This window comes from Lycium barbarum, chromosome 11, assembly GCF_019175385.1.
Source record: "Lycium barbarum isolate Lr01 chromosome 11, ASM1917538v2, whole genome shotgun sequence".
Lineage (NCBI taxonomy): Eukaryota > Viridiplantae > Streptophyta > Magnoliopsida > Solanales > Solanaceae > Lycium > Lycium barbarum.
This window is the reverse complement of record NC_083347.1, coordinates 22,181,381-22,203,843: the sequence shown is the minus strand read 5'-3', so window position 1 is coordinate 22,203,843 and position 22,463 is coordinate 22,181,381. Positions and strand designations below refer to the sequence as shown.

At 34.4% G+C, this 22,463-nt stretch overlaps 1 protein-coding gene across 1 annotated transcript; it reads left to right on the top strand.

Annotated features, from left to right (window-relative positions):
• Positions 1-2,687: 2,687 nt before the first annotated feature.
• LOC132618386 (uncharacterized) lies at positions 2,688-7,753 on the top strand. Its single transcript, XM_060333446.1, has 6 exons — positions 2,688-2,822; positions 4,207-4,336; positions 6,225-6,394; positions 6,599-6,872; positions 6,992-7,158; positions 7,385-7,753. Exons 1-6 carry the CDS (start codon positions 2,795-2,797, stop codon positions 7,546-7,548), a joined length of 933 nt encoding a protein of 310 aa, XP_060189429.1. The 5' UTR covers positions 2,688-2,794; the 3' UTR covers positions 7,549-7,753.
• Positions 7,754-22,463: the final 14,710 nt, after the last annotated feature.

The following is a 22,463-nucleotide window of genomic DNA, read 5'->3' as shown; positions in this document are numbered from 1 at the left end:
TATCAATGTTTTGAAAGGCGTGAGCCGAGACATTTTACTAAGCACCGGCCTAGGCGTAAGCTCTATAGAGCTTTAATTTTGTTTTATAAATTTCTGAAATACATAAAATGAAAAAAATATATATGAAATTAAGTACACAAAAGAAGTTATATAAAGTTGCAAACAATTAGTGTAGGAAAAAAGAATAGTAGTAAAGATAGTAACATAATTATAATCAAGTTAATAGTTTAAACATTAGTAATTACCGATAGTCCATCACGCTCAAATATAAGGACTTACATATCAACTTCCGTGTTCACACTTCACAGTATTCTACTTTTAGTCACTAAGCTTTGTCACTAATCTATTTTTTTTTTCCTTTTTTGAGTGTATAACTTGCCTCTTCAGTATTTTTATAAGATACATACGTTAAGTATCCAAGATTCAAACATACCAGTAAAAGAACTAAGATGGAAACTAATATAGACTTACTTTAAGAAATGTTTTTTGTTAAAGAAAGACGAGGCTTGAAATCTATGAGAACTCGTCTTCTTCCCCAAATGCTCATCCATACGTTGAAAACAAAGACTCAGAGGATAGATTTTAAATAGCAGAAGAGAACGGTTGCTACCCACTCCATGACCACCCGTACTCTTTCCTTGGTTGGGAGGAATAAGCCGTATCTGTGCTCTGTTTCTTCTTTTTCTTCAGAAATTTGGACTGATTTGTTTGATATTTGGTGTGCGTGTCTCTCACAAGGAAAAAGAGAAGGAGACACTAAAGAGGAAGAAGGTGGCAAGCGCGAGGAAGAAGAGGAGAGGCGTCACAAATTACAAACAGAAGTTGTACTGGAATGAAAAAGAGGAGGTTAAGGAGCCGTTTCGGTATAGTCTTCAAGGGATGCTTCAATTCTCCTAGACGGGGCACCTTTTTTTATTTGCTAAGTTTTTTTTTTTTTTTTGGTTACTGAAAAAGGCAAAAATTTGACAAAAATAAATAAATACTAATACTGTTTTTTAGAGTGCTACATCAGCGAGAAGTCTCTACTTTATATATTTATATAGAGTCTCTACGAATGTGCGCTGCACATTATTCTCTATCAATTTATCACGGACAAAAAAATGTTAGGTAGTAGTATTACTTGTAATAATATCTTTGATGAGATATTATTTAGTATCTAATGAAGAAGAAAACAAAATTTGAGATACATTGATCCGTATCAATGTTCCTTAGAAATGTAAAAGACAAAATAGTTATAAAATAAATAAGAAAACAAATATGAATTTAACTAAACTTTTGACTGATATCAATTTGTGTAGACTTCTAATACCAATCAAGTTTAACTTTCTTTTCTTAAAAAAAAAAAAAAAAAAGAAGAGGTTTTAACTTTAAATTTTAACCATTTGAGATATTGTGCCATATTTCTTTAATTTTTAACTATTTGAGAGATTGTGCCATAATGATATTTTATGGGATAATGACTTTACAATCAGTGATAATTACCTTGGTGATAAAATTATTAATAGCCTGTTTGGTCAAGCTTATAAAAATAGCTTATTTTAAAAAGTATTTTTTTTCAAAAGTACTTTTCAAAAAAGTACTTTTGGCTAAAAGCAGTTTGTGTTTGGCCAATTAATTTAAAAAGTACTTTTGAGCAGCAATTAGTGTTTGGTCAAGCTTTTAAAAAGTGCTTCTAAGTGTATTTTTCTCAAAAGTACTTTTCAAAAAAGTATTTTTGGGTAAAAGCTATTTTTTTAGCTTATGAAAAACTGTTTCGCTACTCCTCAAAAATACTTATTTTCACTCAAAAGCTTGGCCAAGCACCTCACCTTTTTTAAATAAGCACTTATTGAAAAAATAAGTACTTTTGGGGGAAAAATAAACTTGGCCAAATAGGCTATAAGACACCATAAGCAAAGATCGTTTGTTAAATAAATTTCATGAACAAAGTTGCATAGTATTAAAACATAGACACGGTAATAATTAAATCTAAGGTAACTTTTATTTAATAGGTAAAAGAGAATGAAAAAGTTTACGAAGAATTCATTCCTATTACAACTAAGATTCCTCAAATCGTTTTCATTACAAATTTTGAGAAATATTAAATCTCAAAGTCCTAGATATTATACAATGTTTTGAATATTACAGTTTTATCTAATATGGAATGATTTTTAACAGAAATAATTAAACTTTTACGATATCTAATAATTTTATTATATTTTTGTATAAACAAAATAGTTAACCAATTTAATAGTCTCTGTCTCTCTGAGTATGTTGAAGTGGAGGATTAATTCTAATTTTCGGACTATTGTTGTTTTAGATGAACTTCTATCCGTCCAAAACAATTATGTAGGGAAAGAATTATACATAATACCAACTTTCTAGGGTCGGGCATGTGTAGTTTAAATCCGAAAAGAATTCCATCCTTGGGTGATTTACAATTATATCCTTAATTTATACAAATATTTAAAGGCATAAAAGTCGATCAACATTTAGGGGATATTTTGATGAATCTACATTTATATTTATGCTTTTAAAATAATATATATATGGATTATATAACTGTACTAAAAGTCATTAAATTTTTTGTTGGAGTATTTACGAAAAGAGGCATTGTGCTCTCCGGAAACGCTTGGTAAATTCAAACCCTTTTTAACTCTTTCTTGAAAGCTATAAAAGACGCACGACTCTCCAAAGTCCAATCGCACGGCAAGTTCAAATCCTTTTAGAACTCCAAAGTGAAAGAACTTCAAACCTAAAGAACACAAACATTGTGAACTACTAGGGTTTTGCATAACGCTCAGGCACCATTAACATGGGATCGCTTGCTTTTGAAGATGAAGGTTTAGTCCTCTACATGCATATTCTATTTGCGGCCAATCAGTGTTCGAATATTTGCGTTAATAAGCATGAAATTACATATCAAAGTGCGTGTTGTTGAAGTACATGTTGGCCGATCCTTTTGCTAGAAACGTATTGATACGGGCATCTGCATGCGTATTTTGGTTTGACATGTTTGTCTTATATTTTTGTGTTTTTCTGTGCTTAAGGGTGTGTTTGGCATGAAGGAAAATGTTTTCTTGGGAAACAAGTGGGTGTGTGGTAAGCAAGCAAAAAATATTAACCCAGAGCATTTATATGTGTTAGAAAAATAGGTTTCAGAAGTGGGAAAGAAATAAAGTAGTCTCTGTCCTTAAGGAATTTAATTTAAGCTTCCCACTTCGTTGTTGTTGGTAGAATTCCTCTAGGATTAAATCCAATTAAATTCAAGTTGAGAAGAAATCGGTGTCTCTGTTCGGAGCACACATTTAAGCTTCCCACTTCGGTGTTGCTGGTAGAATTCCTCTAGGATTAAATCCAATTAAATTCAAATTGAGAAGAAATCAGTGTCTCTGTTCAGAGCACACACATCTGATCAAAAAGACTTTTTGTAGCAGACACATCTTTTAGGAATAGACACTTAATATCAGCCATTTTTGAAATTAAATTAAACTAAAAACGTATTAATTAATTTCAGACTAACCACAAAAATTTAGTCTCTGAAAAGAGTAACTTTCATTTCTCTCCAAAATTCAATCTCTCATATACTTCCATCAACACTAACTATTCTAACCATATGTACCTAGCAAAACACTATGGGGGTGGGATGGTGTGGGGAGCGGGGGTTCGGGGGTGAAGAATGGTCAAGGGGTGGGGTTGGGGGCGTTTGGTGGGTAGGGGAGGAGACAACGAATTGGGAATGTCACTTATGGAACATGTTTTTCCCACTTCTATTCATTTTCCTCGATTTTAATGAAGTTGTTTTGCTAGTCAAAATGTTTTTCAAAACATTTTAACCAACCGAACGTGGAAAAACTGAAAAACATTTTCTGGTTTATGATTGTGAAATGGAACTTTAACATTACTTGACTGGTCTTATTTTGTTGAATTGTGTAACCGTCTTATTTAAGCTTTTTGCGAGATTCTTAAGATATTTATCGATTTTTGGGTGGCGGTGAGATTTGCACCTGGAACCTTTTGCCTGTTTTGATATGGTGCTGAATTGTGTCATTTTATCTAAAAGTTTTAGCTGTTAGAGAGTACACTTTATTTATTGAAGTATATTTTGTCTACTGTGGTTATTAGATGGAGCTAACATTTACTTGACTAGTTTTTTCACCCTTAATTTTAGAAAAAGAATAATTGCAATAACATTTATCCTTTTTGTTTGATGTGCAATATGGGCAGAAATGACAGTGGAAGTTAGAGAGGCTTCACCAGCACACTACTTGTTGAAAGTTGAGTCTTTCTCCCTACTTTCAGAGAGTGGCATTGAGAAGTTTGAATCAAATGAATTTGAGGCTGGTGGTTATAAATGGTAAGACTTGTATGTCAATCCTCACTAATGCTGTATTAAGCTCTTAAATTTATATTTTCCATTGAACATTTTATGAAGTACCAAGCTAAATGACTTCCCCACTTCTTGAAGGATGGAGTGTGAGAATAATAAGGTTTGATATTGTCCTGTTGACTATTTCTTGTTACTGTATGTGTTTGGTTTAAACTGAATGATGAGGAGTTGTAGAAGGGAGCAAGAGGTCAAAAGGAAAATACCATAAGCTATTTCTATTCTTTGATAACAGTAGGGGTAAATTCTGTTTCCCTTGGTCCTTTTCGCACAAGAAAATCATTTCCTTTCATTGCTTAGGAAGTAGATTTAAAGGTAATGAAATGTTCGGGTGCTATGCTACTCTCTGTATGAACTTTCAAGTTTTAATGATTTCTGAAATTAGTAGATTGAGCTATATGGAAGTATATGCTGTTTTCTTACCTTCCAGTTATACCATATAATTACAGGAGATGGTTGGATTAGGAAATGTATATCAATTTGACCTTCTTGCTTCCCTTTCCTTTACCCTCCCGCTTTCCTTGAACCAAATGTACAGGGACTCTCTAAGTTTTATTCTTAATAGAGTAACAATTCTTTACCTTTATTTGCTTATTTACCTTCTGCAAAGACTTCATAGGGACCAGTGTTATCAAAAGCGCAAAGTACCAAAAAGCTCTGAGCGCAAAGCGCAAAGCACAAAGCGCGAAGCGCAAATAAAGCATGGGCTTTATAATGAAAGAAGGCGCAAATGTAGATAAAAAAACAAATATGTATGTGTAGTCCAAGATTAATAATCATAAGCATGAATAACAAAAATAATTATAAGCATGAATAACAAAAATATGGACAAAGAAAATTATCAATTGTTTAGTGTCGCATCTTTAGGACTGCACTCACTGGCAAGGAAAAGTATGTCTTAGAGACATGATGGCGACACTGAAGCGCCCTTAAAGCAAGCAAAGCGCTCAACATGTTTCATGCCTCCCTTCAAGGCTTAAGCGCACCTTTGACAACAGTGATAGGGACTGAATCTTCCAAATCAATCCCTGTTTGTAATGACTCTTAATTTAAAATTCCTTCCTTTAGCGCCCCCCCCCCCCCCCCCCCCCCCCAAAAAAAAAAAAAAAGAGTAACAACTATTTGGGAGATGGTAGATCCTTATTATGTTAAAAAAAAAAAAAAGAGAATAAGAAGTGGATTAATAATGATGACTTTGGGAAAGTTCAGCTTGATTTTAAATAGTCTAACAAATTGTTTAGTCTGAAACAGGAAAGCAAATGTTTACTTTAGCTAAATCAGCTGAAGTTCATACATGCGACCAACAAATTGTAGAGATTCAATACAGATCTGAAGGAAAGATCAAATTTCCATTCTGTTTTTTTCCATACAAAATATCTGTTCCTTTATACTAAATACCCATGCACCTGTTACATGCCATCCATAATTACCCTTTAACCAACCAACAGACTACTGGTTAAAGGCTTTTAAGATATTTCAATAGGAAGCTAATTCAAAACGTGTGCACTAGGCTGATTATTCACTCACATTTTTCTGCTAATGTGGAACTTCCCATGCACTGAGACATTATGGTTCTTGTCAAAAAATGATAGATTTTTCTCTCTTTGGTTCTGTGCAGAAATTAACGTTAATATACTAAAACTTCTTTCTTAAATCATGTCATTCACACTATTTTTGTCATCTCTGTGGCTAGTTAAATTATGTTACTATAAAATAGGACAAAATTGTGGCCAGTTGTATGTTACTTAGTTAACGAATTATGATCATTCTTAGTATAAAGAACAGTGGATCATTTTAATTGAAGTTTGTCCTAAATGATTTGAATTATATTGTTGAATGGATTTTGGAGTTGATACAGGAAAATGATCATTTATCCTGATGGAAAGGGAAGCGATAAGGGAAGTGAACATATTTCAGTTTACTTGGCCATTTCAAGGACTAGTTTCCTGCCTGCTGGTTGGGAGGTCAATGCTATATTTACCTTCTTTGTGTTCAATCAACTCCGTGACAATTATCTTTCAGTGCGAGGTACAGTATTAGTGTGTTATACATCTTATTTCTTTTCTTAGCATATACATTTTCCTCTAGTGTATCTCATCTAAGCTTTTTGGTATGATATTGAAATAACATTGATGATAGGCTGAGTTGATAATATAAAACGGAGTAACTTCCATCTTATTTATTTTTCAATAATTGGCTCAACTGATATGATGCTACAATGCCTTGATTTAGGAAAAATGCGGCGCTTTCAACCTATCAAGTCTTTATGGGGACTTCCCAAATTTCTTTCTCACGGAACATTCAAAGAATCCTCTAACGGATACCTTGTTGACGACAAATGTGTCTTTGGAGCAGAGGTATTTGTCGTCCAAAGGCAACCAATTGGTGAATGTTTGTCCATGGTAAAATCTAATGACTCATTTAAGCGTGAATGGAAGATCTGTAATTTCTCCAATCTTGGCGAAGATTGGTTTTCTGAAGAATTTACTGTGGGAGATTACAAATGGTACTGACTTCATCTCCTTGGCGCATAATTGTTTGTCGTGTATATTGTTTTTTCCCACCGTACCATCACTTATTCTGAATTTATTTGTTTCTGAATCCTTGCGTTAATTTCTTGTGTAGGAAGCTCTGGCTATATCCAAAAGGCAATGTAAAAAATAAGGGACGTAATATCTCAATATTCTTATGTTCTGTTGATGCTAAGGACTTTGATCGCCATCAGAAAGTGAAGGCAAATTGCAACATTTGCCTCAAGGATCAGATAAATGGTGGATGCAAAAAGCTATCTTGTAAGGCAAATATTTATTTATTACCTAGTTCACTTGAGTTCGTCACGTGAAACTTCTTTAAATATCTGAAATCATTTGTTTCTATTTGTGTCACTTCATATTGAATTCTTGCAAGACGAATACCACTACAAATCAAAACCTAGTGTTCTTTTTCAAAATATTAGATTCTTTGTTGCATTTCTAATAGTTTCTGATTTTCCTTTTTATTTTATTTTACTTTTTACAGATTGTATTTGGTTTTCAACTACCAGGGTAAATTGGGGGTTTCCAGGTTTTATGCCTTTGACTGAGTTGCATGATCAGAAAAAAGGTTATCTTGTCAATGATTGCATTGTGGTGGAGGTTGAGCTGGAAGGTGTGTTTAAGCATAGCGTAAAGAGCTTATCTTAACTTTGTTTACAGTTTATTAGTAGCTGTGGGAGTCTCTCCAAGCAGTAGTTACTGTCCCTCTGGTAAATACTAACCCATAGCAAGTGTTTAACACATTTTGACTTTCGTCCCTGCCCCTCTTTGTTACTGGAGAAGTTGTGAAGCCCAATTTATATCCAACTAGTTTGTTATGAATATCATTTTTCTAGTTAATAACTTTGTATTATTCGGTGAATGCCCTTTTTTCCCCTTCTATCAAATGTTCAATTCGTAGGCTATAATATTTCAGTCTTAATTATGTGTGTGAATCGTTCGCCTGCTCCTTTGTTTCATCATATCTCTAATTATTTTGTCTGGAGATAGTGAAGATGAAGTATGAGGAGTTGTTTGGTAACATATAAACGTAATGCGTTAGTTTTTTTCGTAAAAGTATACACACGGTTTGCAGATCACAACTTGCTATACATATCCAAAACTGGCATCGAAAATTGAAATAAACATGTGATCTAAACTATTCACACTTAACCGACTGGGACTGTCGATGTAATTCCACTGCAGAATATATCACAATCTTTTCGATAGAATGCTATTGTATAAATTTACTTTGCTGGCGAGTACAGAGTTTCTTTTATTTAGTTAGTATTATTCCACATCACCTTTTATTGTCACATTTGTTAGACGTGCTACGCGGGCAATGTATTAATTGTATGTATTGTTATAGCTAGTTGCACGATTTAGTTTCGAGCCCTATCAGACTGAAAGGATCCAACAAGGTAGGGCGGCCACTACCAACAAGAAATGGATTTAGACAGACTATATCCATAGGTAATACACGAAAATCAACTGCTAATATGGATGTGTCTGGCTAAAACTGAGACAAATTAGTAATGAATGGTATAGTACGAAGGTTCACATCAGACAGAAAATGGTTGAATTTCTCCAAAATCTTATTACGTACAGAGAGACAGATTGAGTAACAGAAGCCATTTTACAAAGTAGATGACATGCCTAAGGTTTTAGCTACAAAGGCAGAGTTAAGATGATATCATGAGGGCAATCAACCATTTTCATCTGCACAAGTTATTTACTGTAAGTTTCAATGCACCATAGTTGCATTCAACCTAAGAAAGATACGGGTCTATGGAATTGAAAGCACTTCAACTCTGTAAGCTTAGTTAGGAGGAGTTCTTATTAGATCACTACAAAGTTGCTCACAATAGGTGCTGATAATATATAATGCAATTCATCCATAATATGTGTTGCAAGTTCAGTTAAATGTGCCCTACAACACATTTAGACTTGTGGTTACAATAGAAGAAAAATTACCTGCCTATTCTAAATATGTTTGGGCATTGATACATAGAAACAATCTGTGCTATGGTTAACCTTTTCCGAGTCCCGTCAGTAGGGGCGGAGGTAGGGTTGCAAAGGAATCATCCGAACCTCCTTCGCTAGAAAATTACATTGTATATAAGGTCAAAACTAGTTGTTCTGTATATATTGTAGATACTCTATTAAATTCCCTTAAGCTTATTCGTGTGTGTTTATTTCATTCTATTTTCAATCGATGCCCCTGAGGCTGCTTCTCTCCAGTATGCTATATGCTTTTCCATTTTTCTGTTACTTCTATTCTACTGTCCTGTTGTTGACATGTCAACTCAATCTAATTTCTTAGCTGCTTAAGCTGGATTAAGTATAGAAAGAATCATAGAGATGGAATTACAAATATATGGGACGTTACGTTACCAATTGACAGGTGGATTTGCAGTTGTGATATCATCTATCTTCACCTAACATTTATCTTTTAGGGCCCTAGCTTTTGCAAAAAATTATTTTTAGTACTTTCCTAACTTGTTTTTGCTTCTCTTTTGAATTCTCTTACCACTTTTTCCGTGCATTAATAATTTAGTGGCCACAGAGAAACTGTCTCTTATACAAAAAATTTGTCCACAACGAGCTTATTTTAGCATGTCAGATCACTAGCCCATGACACATATTGTCTGCTGTGGTTGAATAAATCTCACAAATTTGTTCCCAGGTATCACATCAAGCCCAATAGCGCAAATACCACATAGGCGATCTGCAGACCAACTGATAAGGTTCGTGAAATTGGTCAAAGACTAAAGAGTGGAACCTACAAAGAATTTTGCGTATGTTAATTAATATAAGGACGTACATCGGTACACATTTGAATTAATTACAGGGAGGGAGAGGGACAAGGCACTGCAATGATTTACTGTTGGGCAAATCATAGTCTAAAACGTAAATTCCTTGAAACATGAATATTTCAAATGATTTACCTTTACTATTCCAATAAGCCAGCTTCAAAGACATACTAGGACAATTTTGGGTCCCTGTACAGGAAACTGACATATGCTTAAGGATTAAGAAATTTGGCGCTTTCATTCTTTTATACTGGAATAAATTGACCAAAAAGCTTTTCCATTGTTATTATTGAAGCTAAAAGCCGAATGGACTACTGAAAATTACAAGTACATGTTTTACAATTTTCTGTTATATTATTTTCACGTGTTTCTATCATATAGTATTCTGAAATTGAAGGAGAATAAAGAGTGGAGAAATAAACTGAATTACATATTTAGACACAACACTACATCTCGGTGTTTTCAATACATGCACAAAACCTTTGCATACATGAAAAGGCACAAGAACAGGTAAATGCATAACAATAATATGAAATACAAATGAAATAGCTAGCCCAATCTTAGCCAAGGTTTTGTATTGAAAAAGTAAAAGCTCAGGAGGGATAGAAAAGAGAAGAGAATTTTAAAAGCTTCCTCACTTCGAGGGCCACATGAGATAACCTCGGACTTGCAAGGTCAAGAAAGCTCGAACCGCCCCTCTAAAGTTAGAAAAGACGAGGAAAGCATGTAAGAAGAATAAGCTCAGGAGGGATAACGCCATTCGTGTTTCAAAATAAGTACTCTTGTTGGCTCATTCTATCGTCACCTCCAGAGAGATGATGAAAAGCTAATATAGGGACCATGTTTTTCTTCACTAGCTAGTATAGCTAAAGCTAGGAGGAAGGTGTAGCACAAGAGAAATAATGAAAGTGTATGTGGTTATTTATAGACAGAAGAGGAGCCTTTTGGTTTTCAAACAAGAGGTAAGGATGGGCAGAAAAATGGGTATAATTGGGCGTTCAATTAAATGAGGATTCGATATGTCATTTTCAGTGTAATAAGGGACAGATGGAAAAAATAAGTTTGTTTTCTTGGTTCTATCAAAACATAACGAGAAAAGGACCAAAATCATCCATAATGTTTGGGTTTGGATCAAAATCATACATATTCTTTCACATGGTGCACTAATAGTACATTATGTTTGCATAAGTGGTGCACTTTTAGTCACAATCCCAAATAAATTTAACGGAAAAGAACAAAAATGCCCCTGAACTTTTAGAAAAGGTATAAAAATACCCTTTATTCATCTATTTTGCTAAAACTACCCCTCAATTCAACTTTTTGAGAATTTATTCCCCTTGACTAACGGACAACACTAATTTTTTTTAAAAAAAAATAAAAAAAAATTGCACATGACATTTTATTACTGAAAAATTGATTTATTCTTTTAAAAAGAAATCTGAAAAATCGGTATTTGTAGAATAAGGAAAAATAATTTTTCAACATCCATTTCTTTAAAAAAAAACAAATGTAGTAAGCCTTTTATATATATATATATAAACAAAAAAAAAACAGAATTGGATTTTCATTAAAACATGTGGAATTTTTTTAAGTTTGGAAAAAAAAAATTAACGGGTGGAAACCCCATTTTTTTTTAGAAAATTCAATTTTTAAATCTGAAAAACTGATTGTTTTTTTAAGTAAAATGTGCAAAATTAATACTCCATAATTTTCTTCTAGATTTAAAAAAAGATAGTTTTCTGGTTTTTTTTTTAAACACAGTTTTTCCATAAAAAATTTAATTTTTTCAGATTTTTATAAAAATCCAATTTTTCACATTTTGAAAAGAAAAAAAAAATAGTGTTATCCGTTAGTCAAGGTTTTACTCGTTAAAAAAAAGTTTTCCAAATTTAAAAAAATTCCAAGGTTTCAGATTTCTTTTTAAAAGAATAAATCAATTTTTCAGTAATAAAATGTCATGTGCAATTTATTTATTTTTTTTTAAAAAAAAATTAGTGTTGTCCGTTAGTCAAGGGGAATAAATTCTCAAAAAGTTGAATTGAGGGGTAGTTTTAGCAAAATAGATGAATAAAGGGTATTTTTATACCTTTTCTAAAAGTTCAGGGGCATTTTTGTTCTTTTCCGTTAAATTTATTTGAGATTGTGACTAAAAGTGCACCACTTATGCAAACATAATGTACTATTAGTGCACCATGTAAAAGAATATGTATGATTTTGATCCAAACCCAAACATTATGGATGATTTTGGTCCTTTTCTCAAAACATAACTATCATACTCAAGCTCTTTGTCCCAAGTCTCGGCAATTCTTGAAAATTATATAATACTCCTTCTGGCCCAATTTACGTGATACAGTTTGGATTTCGAGAATCAAACTTTTTTATTTTGACCGTGAATTTCGACGTACAATCTTTAAGTTTTTTAGAAAAATAAATTACATAATTAGAAACTACATAAAAAGTACTTTAAGTCACAATAATTAACAATTTAAAATATTTAAATGACATACAAATAACGTGCGGTAAAAATTTTTCTTGTTTGACTCTTGAAATCCGAACTGTATCACATAAATTGAAACAGAGGGAGCATTCGTTTAACTCTCCGTTTGGCACTTGGCACTTGGCACTTGGCACGGTACATACACACGCTGAACCAAAAACCTTAACTTTGGAAAAAATTTACTCATTTTGATGTTTATATCAATTCAGTAAATACATAATATGTGTGTTTTTTCATAAATTATTTTCACTTAATCATTACTCCCTCCGGATAAAAAAAAGTGTTCACTTAGCCTTTTTTTCTTGGGTAAAAAAAAGTGTCCACTTATTAAAATCAAGAAATGATTAACCTTATCTTTCCAGATTTGCCTCCTGTTAAGTGTTATGTGATCAAATCTCAATGCCTATTTAATTAGGGCTAGTTTAGTCAATTTACATATATTTTTTTCTGAAAGTGACTAGTTTCTTAAGGGGTGTGCAAATAGCTAAGTGAATTCTTTTTTTGATCCGGGGGAGTATTAAATAACACACGTTATCGCTTCAATTTTATTAATAATCAAGATAAACTAATATAGTTGGTGTAGATATCTAGTGTAAGTAAGTCATTTCTCCTCCCAATATCCCAGCCCATTATTTGCTAAATTGATAATTCTAATAGTTTCCTAACCAATAGTTCTTATAGAATTGTCTATTTTGGGCTATCCGACATGCATTTTTTCAAGGGAAAAGCACACTGTGTGTTCAATGGCCCAAAGTCATGTCATATTTGACCAATATTTGGGCCTAATAACCCCAGCATTCCGCTAAAAAATGGTCGGTCGGCCCAAAATAATGACAAGGCTAGCCGGCCCAACAGCCCAGGCTGCTACAGCATATACACATATGTTGGAATTATATATACAAGAATTATACATTTTATATACATATGCTGGAATTAATCATACATTTATTTTACATAAATTATACGTTAATTATACATTTATTATACACATATTATGTAATAATGATATGATTTTTTTTTACATATACAATAGTGATACGTATTATATACCACAATGATACGGTTTCTATTATACATTTTTTATACGTATGGTACACTTTCTATACAAGACTGATACAGTTTATATACACATGCTGGAATTATATATACACTTTATATACAAAAAATGATACATATTATATACAAAAACTATACAATTTTCTATTTTATACAGGGCAGTTGCACTGTGCTGATACACATTATATACACAAATGATACATATTATATACAAAAATGATACATACCTTAGTGATTCATATTTTATACAGTTTCTATACATTACAGATAGGTACTAATACATATTTTATACACAAATGACACATATTATATATAAAAATCGCCTCAAACATTTTTGTGTTTGGGTTTTTATTTTAAAATTATCTTATTTAAGTTTTGGCTAATGGATGGGATTAGTTTAGTGGGTATAATTTGGGTTTGGAAAAAATTGAGTTAGAGGGTGAGATTATTTATGGTCGACCGGCCATATATGTCCTTTTCCCTTTTTTTAATTGTTAATGTGAGATTTTGTTCACGCGCCAACTCCTTTTAATTTGACATATTTAGAAACTATATGAATTGCACTAATAGTGATCAAAAGTATAGTTACAGAAATTTGGGATTTAACAAAAATAAAGACATGGACTCTCTATAAAATGTGGAGTACTAGGATTAGGAAAGTGAAAATGAAAGGCAAATGCATTTTAAGAACGGAAAAGGGTCATATTTATTCCTGTACTTTCAAATAAAGTTTATATATATCCTTCATTATACTATTGGAACATAATACCTCTACTTTTATACTTTGAGCTCAAATATGTCCCTGTTTCGTTGAATATGCGGGTCCCACCTTAAAATAGACACATGAAGGTTTGAGATTATATTAGAGGACCAGATCATTTTTGCCCCATCCACTACCCGAAATAACCCATAACCCGACCCAAATGAAGCTCCAACAATGGAGTAATCAGCCAAACTTTCTATCCTCATCTTTCTCATACATGAGCAATCAATCAAACTTTTCTATACTTATCTTTCTCATCAACTGTAACGTCAACTGAGGCTAATGATGATGATTTTTTATTATTTTTTTTTTCAATCTTCTGCTTCGAAATTTCCGATAACAATGGCAAAAAAGCTAATCAGACAGCTTAATTTATTCCCTAAACATGAAATCAACAAGGCAACAGTGGATTCTGCATCAGCTATTGAACAGCCAAACAGGGGATTCTGCATCAGCTATTGAACAACCAAACTTTTTTGTCCTTCAATAGATCTTGTTTTCATTGCTCTTCAAATGGATGCTTTTGATTTTGGTACTGAGATAATGGAAAATAGAGATTCTGATATTCCACAGTTTCAAAAGCATCACGAAGCTTTTTGACATCGTTGAGCTTTGCATTGGAGTTTTTGTGCTCTTGTGGAGTTCTACTCGATTGCCTTTTGCGGTCAAAATCTCCAGTGAGTATTTCCGGCAACTTACTCCATTGTTGAAGCTTCATTTGAGTCGGGTTATGGGTTATTTTGGGTGTTGGATGGGGCGAAAATGATCTGGGTCCTCAAATTTAATCTCAACCCTCCATCTGTCTATTTTAAGGTGGGACTCGCATATTTAACGGATAGGGACATATTTAAGCTCAAAGTATAATAGTAGGGGTATTTATATTCTAATAGTATAACGAATGGTATATATGAATCTTATTTGAAAATAGAAAGGTAAATATGACCCTTTTTCATTTTAAGAAAGGTAAATATGACCCTTGATGGTTATAACCTAAGGGAAGGACATTGGATTTAAAAGATAAAATTACGATCCTGAGTTATAGCCATTCCTATTTCCACTAGGCTCTGTTTCTCATAGTGCTATTAAAAAAGAAACGTTTCCCCTCTTTAGCTATTTCAGATTAACAAATGCGAAAACATGTTTGCTTCTAGAAGGTGGAAGTCAATCAATTTCAGGTAATATTTTTTTTTGTTTTTTTTTTGCATATTCAAAATTTGCTAATTCAGATTTACGCCGAGTTAACTTGCAATTTTGGTGAATGGATAGTAAAAAATGAGGAGAAGTTGGGCAGCATTGTAAGTTGATTAAGATTTTTTTTTTTTGGGTAATCAAAGATTTCATTCCATAGTTAACTTAGTGCTTCATCCGGAACAATGTTCCTGACATGTTCAAATTATTAAGAAAAGTTGTTTGTTCCCATTACTCTCGTTGAAAATAAAAACCCACTCATAAGGAATTACTTTAAAAGTCACAATGGTAAAACGTTTGTTTTAGTTATTACTGTCTACCTAAATTTCTTATAAATATACCTATAGTGTGCAATTAGAAGATAATATAGATATAGTTTCATTCCGGTAGTTATATGAGGTTATTTGGATGTAATGTGATAATTACATTCGACCAGTAATTACAGTCGCAGTTCGTTCCAGTTTTTCGTTACGAGAAGTACACATAAGGACTCCGTTTTATGATTTATGCTCAATCTATTTAGTATTGATTTATGTATAATCTTACAACTTTATAAGTGAATGCTTGAAAATAATAGGGCCACCAATCACCCTTAGAAGCTAGACAAAGTTTGTATCCTTTGTATTTTCATCACTATTCTTTCAGATATCTCTTCATATATACTTGTTGAGATTAGCTTATAGATTAATAGTTAGTTAGTTAGTTTAGGGAGTTCATTAATTAATGATGTGATGGTATTTCTGTAATTAAGAGAAACTAGGTAGTTAAGATAGTTAGAAGTTGTTATGAGTTAGTTACTAGATATTTTAGGTGGTTAAGTCAATTAGTGGTAGTTTCTTTTCCTGATCGTTTTTCATACGTGTATATGTACATTGTAAAGTGGAAGAGAATTCTATTCTTTGCATTTCACAAAATCTGCTCTCACTCAACTCTCTCTCCCTCTCTCTTCATTATTTCACAAAATCTGCTCTCACTCAACTCTCTCTCCTTCTCTCTTCATTCTTTCATCTTCAATGAACTGTGCAAGCTTCAACAATGGAGGTTGAGGTTTGATTACTTTTACACTTTTGTTTATCAATTCAACATGGAATCAGAGCGCACATCGTTTATCTTCATCTTCTTTTCAATTCAAACTGAGAAATCAAATTTGATTCTTAGAAACATTAAATTTCCAGTCGGAACCCTAATTTTGGTTTATGAACAATTTCGAGTGAAATTTGTCCTATTCTGTTGAGTTTTTGTTGTTGCTGTGATAAATCTTCATGTTTACATATTGAATTCACTTCAAATTGAAGTTGAATTTGTTCATCGTGTTCGATAATTGATCAATTGATGTCTGCTTTTTGTTTCCTTCTGTTATCTCATTGAAGTCTCATTTAGTTGTGATTGAATTTTGCCTTGTTCCAAACTGAACATTGTCACTTAAAACTCGTAAAGTTTTTTTTAGGAAAACAAACTATGACGAACTCAACTACCATAGCAGCAGATCAAACAACTACAAGCAGTCAATCGAGCCTAGATTGTACAAATCCTTTATACATGCATCCAGCTGAAAGTGCTGGATCAACCTTGCTTCCTGTGAAATTTGATGGAACAGGATATCGAGCATGGAGAAGAGGTGTGCTTCGAGCACTGTCAGTAAAGAATAAGACTAGTTCATCAATGGAAAATGTAAGAAACCTGAACTAGATTTAGAAACCTTTGCATAATGGGAAAGATGTGATGACATGGCAACATCATGGATGTTGAATTCTCTATCACCAGAACTGATGGACAGCCTTCAATATGTGAACAATGCCAAAGAACTCTAGGAGGAACTTGAGGACAGATATGACCAGACTAATGGTGCAAAACTGTACCAATTACAAAGAGAGATAAATGAGTTCAATCAAGGGACACTTGATATCACTGGTTATGGTTACTATACAAAAGTAAGAAAACTTTAGGAAGAAATGAGCACATTGGATGCAAATTCTCAGTGCAATTGCCTATGCACTTGTGCAGGAAAGGCTATCATGCACAATGCTGTACATGATAGAAGGCTGATACAATTTTTAATGGGCTTGAATGAAGTCTACACAGTAGTTAGAGGCAGTATATTGATGATGAAGCCTTTGCCAAGCATGGCACAGGCCTTTGCTATCTTGGTACAAGAAGAAAAATAAAGGGAAGTTAGACCACACAATAGAATGACACTTGAATCCACTTCATTGAATGCAAGTGGACTAAGTACTTCCCAAAACACTGCTAGTCAGGCTAATAACAGTTTCAGGACCAATTACAATCAACAAAGGAATTTTGGAAGGAACAATGTAAATAGGCAAAGTTATCAGAACAGATCAAACCTAATTTGTGATCATTGCAAAAGACCAGGACATACAAAAGAGAAATTTTACAGGCTGCATGGATGTCCACAAGACTTTAAGTTCACAAAAGGGAAGAACATGGGAAATGCAGCAAATGTACATGGAACCTGTGAGGAGATGAACACTCACACACAAAGCATGAATCATAATTTTGAGCAGAGAGCAAAGAATCTGTCAAAGGAACAATATGAGAAACTGATGTCCCTGTTGGAGAACCTGCAGTGTGGTGCCTCAAGTGGAAGTGCAGGATCAAATAACATGACTTGTGGAGCTGTGAACCTAGCAGGAATTCTAGCTTGCTACTTTTCTCTTACAAATATTGGTAATCTTTCATGTAAATGCATCAAATTGTCTGCTAACTCATGGATAATAGATTCTAGTGCCTCACACCATATGACCTTCAATAGGACCTTACTGACTAACACTAAGATCCTGCCCTATCCCTTCTTGGTAACCTTGCCAAATGGATACAAAGTTAAAGTACATGAAGTTGGTGATGTGATTCTTGGGTCAGCACTGACCTTGTATAGAGTACTGTTCATACCTAGTTTTAAATTCAATTTCATTTCTGTGCATTGTATGGCTTCACAACTTAGAGGAGTAGTCAGTTTAAATACCTTTTCTTGCTTGATGCAGGGCCCTTCACTGAAGAGGCCTCTGGAGATTGGTAGAGCAAGAAATGGCATGTATTTCTTGTGTCCTAAGTGCCACAATTACTCAACTGCTGTTGGTAAATGTGGTTCTTTATTTTCTGAATCTTCTTTATGTGTCATGAATGATTGTCTTTTAAATTCTGTTAACTCTTGTGTGTCTAGTGATGATATTACTGCTCCACCATCTCAAGTTCCACCTGTGTATAGTCTACATTCAGATAATAAAGGAGTCAGTCCTGTACAAAATGATCTTTCAAATAATACAAGAGTTAATCCTGCTGAGTATTCCTTTTTGTCTAATAGAAATGATGTTGATCACTTATGGAATAATAGACTGGGCCATGTACAATTTGTACGGACCGTATATCATTCCGTATAATCATTTCAGTGATTTGGACATTCTGGACCAATTATACGGCTGGAATATACGGCCCGTATAATTTTTACGGTCCGTATGTTCCACCGTATAATTTTTACGGTCCGTATGTTTCCACCGTAAACTGACAGAACACTGTTTAGTAAAACGGGCATAACGTCTTGTACATAGCTCTGTTCAAAACCCATAATATACCGTAGGAAAGCTATTTCAAAGGGCTACAACTTTTATCAAGGAAGTTTTCCCAAATTCCAAATTAATAAAGGGGTTATGGTCATTGGAAGTAAGACCTTCTATAAACTCACTTGCAAACATGCCCCGTAGAGTGGCTTCCAACTTTTCTTTGCCCAAAGACATTTCTTATGACTTAATTGGTTTTCGAAACACTTCCTATAACCCTCATATTGGTCCCATTATGTTATCATCTTATGAGTCAAACTTTCGCCCGAAGCTACGAGGTGTTACAATATCTCCCCCTTGGGATCATTCGTCCTCGAATGATAAACGTTCGGGATTCTACAAAAATTTCGCCAGAGTTTCCCTTGTAATATGGCACTACCAACCTGTCACAACAACCCATAATATCATTGTCTCACAGGGCTACATCACAATAACACTATAAATTGGTCACACACGACCAATAGCATGAAAAGAAAGCTTACATACCTTAAAATCTTGGTGCTTCATCATAAATCTCTTCTACAGGCTGAAACAAGTGCGGGTACCTGGATTTCATATCCTCCTCGGCTTCCCATGTAGCCTCCTCAACTTTCTGACTCCTCCACAGGACTTTCACTGAGGCTACTTCCTTAGTTCTCAACTTGCGAACTTGACGATCAAGAATGGCTACAGGGATCTCCTCATAGGTGAGTCCATCCTTAACTGTTATAGTATTAGCAGGAATAACCAACGATGGGTCTCCTACCCACTTCCTCAACATGGATACATGAAACACTGGGTGAACAGCATCCAAATCTTGTGGCAACTCAAGTTCATAAGCTACTAGACCAACCTTTCGTAGAATTCTGTAAGGTCCAATATATGGCGGGACTATGTTTCCCCTTCTTACCAAATCTCATGCCACTCTTCATAGGTGAGAGCTTAAGAAATACCCAGTCATTAACTTCAAACTCTAAATCTCTTTGTCTCACATTTGTGTAAAACTTCTGGCAATTCTGAGCCATTTCCAATAGCTTCTAAATCAACTTGACTTTCTCTATAGCTTGATAGAACAAATCTGGTCCTAACAACTCTGCTTCCCCAACTTTAAACTAATCAATCGGTGATCTACACCTTCGCTCAAAAAGGTTTCAAACGGTGCTATCCCAATTACCTTGAAATCAAGGACACAAGCTTACTGAACTGAACGAATACAAGATTGCTAAACTGTTGAGATACTAAACTGAATGTCTATTGAACTAACTGAAGACTGGGCTGACTAAATACTGAGCTAACTGAATACTGGATTAACTGAGTACGGGACTAGCATGAATACGTGAGTACTGGACTGATATCTGAGTACTAAGCTGACATAAATATCTGAGTATTGAACTAACATGAATATTATAACATGAGATCTGAATAGCGTATCTGTCTGACCATTTGTCTGAGGATGAAAAGTTGTACTAAGGTTCACCTTGGCACCCAATCCTTTCTGAAAGGATTTTCAAAAGTTCGCTGTGAACTGAGCACCATAGTCTGAAATAATGGACACTAGGGTCCCATACAATCTGGCAATTTCATTAACATATGACTTGGTATAATCTTCTTGTTCAATCTGTGGTCTTAACTGGCAAGAAGTGCGCTGACTTCGTAGGTCTATCCACAATCACCCAAATTAAATCATGCCTCCTATCTGAACGAGGTAGACCTACAATGGTGAGCTTATGACATAATTAGCTCTCTGAGTCTATCTACAGCTGGAACGCATAATCTGCCTCGGTATCTCAAGGTACCGTTATCTCCCCCTTGTTCAAAAGCTAAGGCTTTCTATTCGTGAATCCCCTCTTTCATCTGCAGCAAGTAGGAATCACCAAGCTACTTCTCTCTAACTTCGATGACGAAGGAGGAATAAGCCATGTTCTGGGCAACAACTCCACCTACTTCGAAGCCTGAAAGTCGAATTCCTAGCTTGGATAAGCGGTGAACTTCTTTCACCATAGTTCTCTTGTCTGTCTAAATCTTGAGCCATACTTCCCATACTTGGTATTTTTTTTTTAGATACTTCCTAAAATACTCATAGTACTGTTGTGTGCTAAGTCTTTCACTAGCACCTTAAAGATTAGAGTCTTGTGCAATGGCACCACCCTTTTGACACATAACTAGGCATGATCTTATAGCTTTCTGTGATCGCCTAATCGATAGTAATTGAACTTGACACGATTCGTTCGATGATCATTTTACTCACTTCTGGTTTTCTCTAAGATGAGGCATATTCTCTTATGAAGACTATCTCATTATGCCAACCTAACTGAACCGAGGTTCTTCATATTTCATACTAACCCTTCGGGTCTTCAATTATCTCACTGTACTTACTGGCGATTTATGCATCTCCCCTTTAGACCAAGGCTAACATGTTATACTTACAAATTCTTCTCTTCTGATAGGATCCAATTAACATTCCTTATCTTCTGTAATTCCTTTGTACTCTACAACATTGATGAATCTTTTTTTTTTTTACTCCTATCTGAGCAATTTCTCATGGGGAAAAACTAAATTTACTTACATGAACGGGTTGCTACTGTATTCATAACTGGCATACTCTATTTTAATGACTTTACTCTGCTCACATTGTAAATCTTAGGTCAACCCCTTTTGACAACTCTTAAAGGCTATTCTTCTGTAGTTTGCTCTCTTACGGCTTAGCTGATTCCTTCTTCCACTAATCACTCTGCTCTGAACTTAACTTAAGCCCTTGGTTTCTAACACACATTCGGATGTATCCGAACTGTCACCCACTTAAGGTGTTCATCTGAATAAGAAATCAAATCATATTTCTCAAAGTCAGCCGTACTCGTAACTTAGTCAAATCTTATCATTACTATTGTCATGGCTTTTCCAGACATATTACGAACTCATATCTCATTCTCCTTCTATTTGTAGGAAAATTTTGGCAGAGTTTCCTCTGTATTTCTTACTATCCCAAAACCTGCACGCAGGAAATACCAACAATGCCTCACAAGGCCAGCATATATATACATATATATCATATCACATCATAGCCACACAGGGCTCCCAATTTCAACAACAGTACAAAAATGATGAACTTACCTCATATGTCCAACTCCAACTGTACCTGTTACACTTTCCTGTTTATTTTCCCTTTTAATCTTTAACTGCAGATGGAGTAGGTCCTGATGACCTCCGGTAGAAAACTGTCTGCCACCACTTCCTTGAGATCCTTCCTGATTTACGTTTCTTGCAAACTTAGCTCCTTTTCTAATTTCTCTAATATCCTCTCCCTGTGGTATCCCATTCTCCTTTCTCAAGAACATCATTATCATTCAACATACCATTCATTCTACTACACCCCTTCTCCGGCATCTTACATTGTATTCCACCTTCAATAGCACTTGAAGTCTCATTCGTTACCAGTAAGTACTGCACAATTGTACCCCTTATGGGTAAACATCCTTACTTAGACCTTAAATTACCTGTTCATCTCCTGCGCATTCGAAACGTACGTAATTCTAGAGAAAAAGAAGTTTCTTATTGCTCTAAGCTTCATGGCACGATCTAGAGTAGAAAGAAATGAGACAATCCTGAATGTCTTGGTGGTCAACTGTTTATATGTATGGGGCCCTCACACATATAAAAGAGACCCCACTGGACACGGCTTCATAGACTCCCTAAGACACTTGAACCTGGGCTCT

Coding starts and splice junctions, on each gene's coding strand:
- LOC132618386 (XM_060333446.1), top strand. CDS start 2,795: ATGGGATCGCTTGCTTTTGAAGATGAAG. Junction 2,823..4,206: donor GCTTGCTTTTGAAGATGAAG/GTTTAGTCCTCT, acceptor CAATATGGGCAG/AAATGACAGTGGAAGTTAGA. Junction 6,395..6,598: donor CAATTATCTTTCAGTGCGAG/GTACAGTATTAG, acceptor GCCTTGATTTAG/GAAAAATGCGGCGCTTTCAA.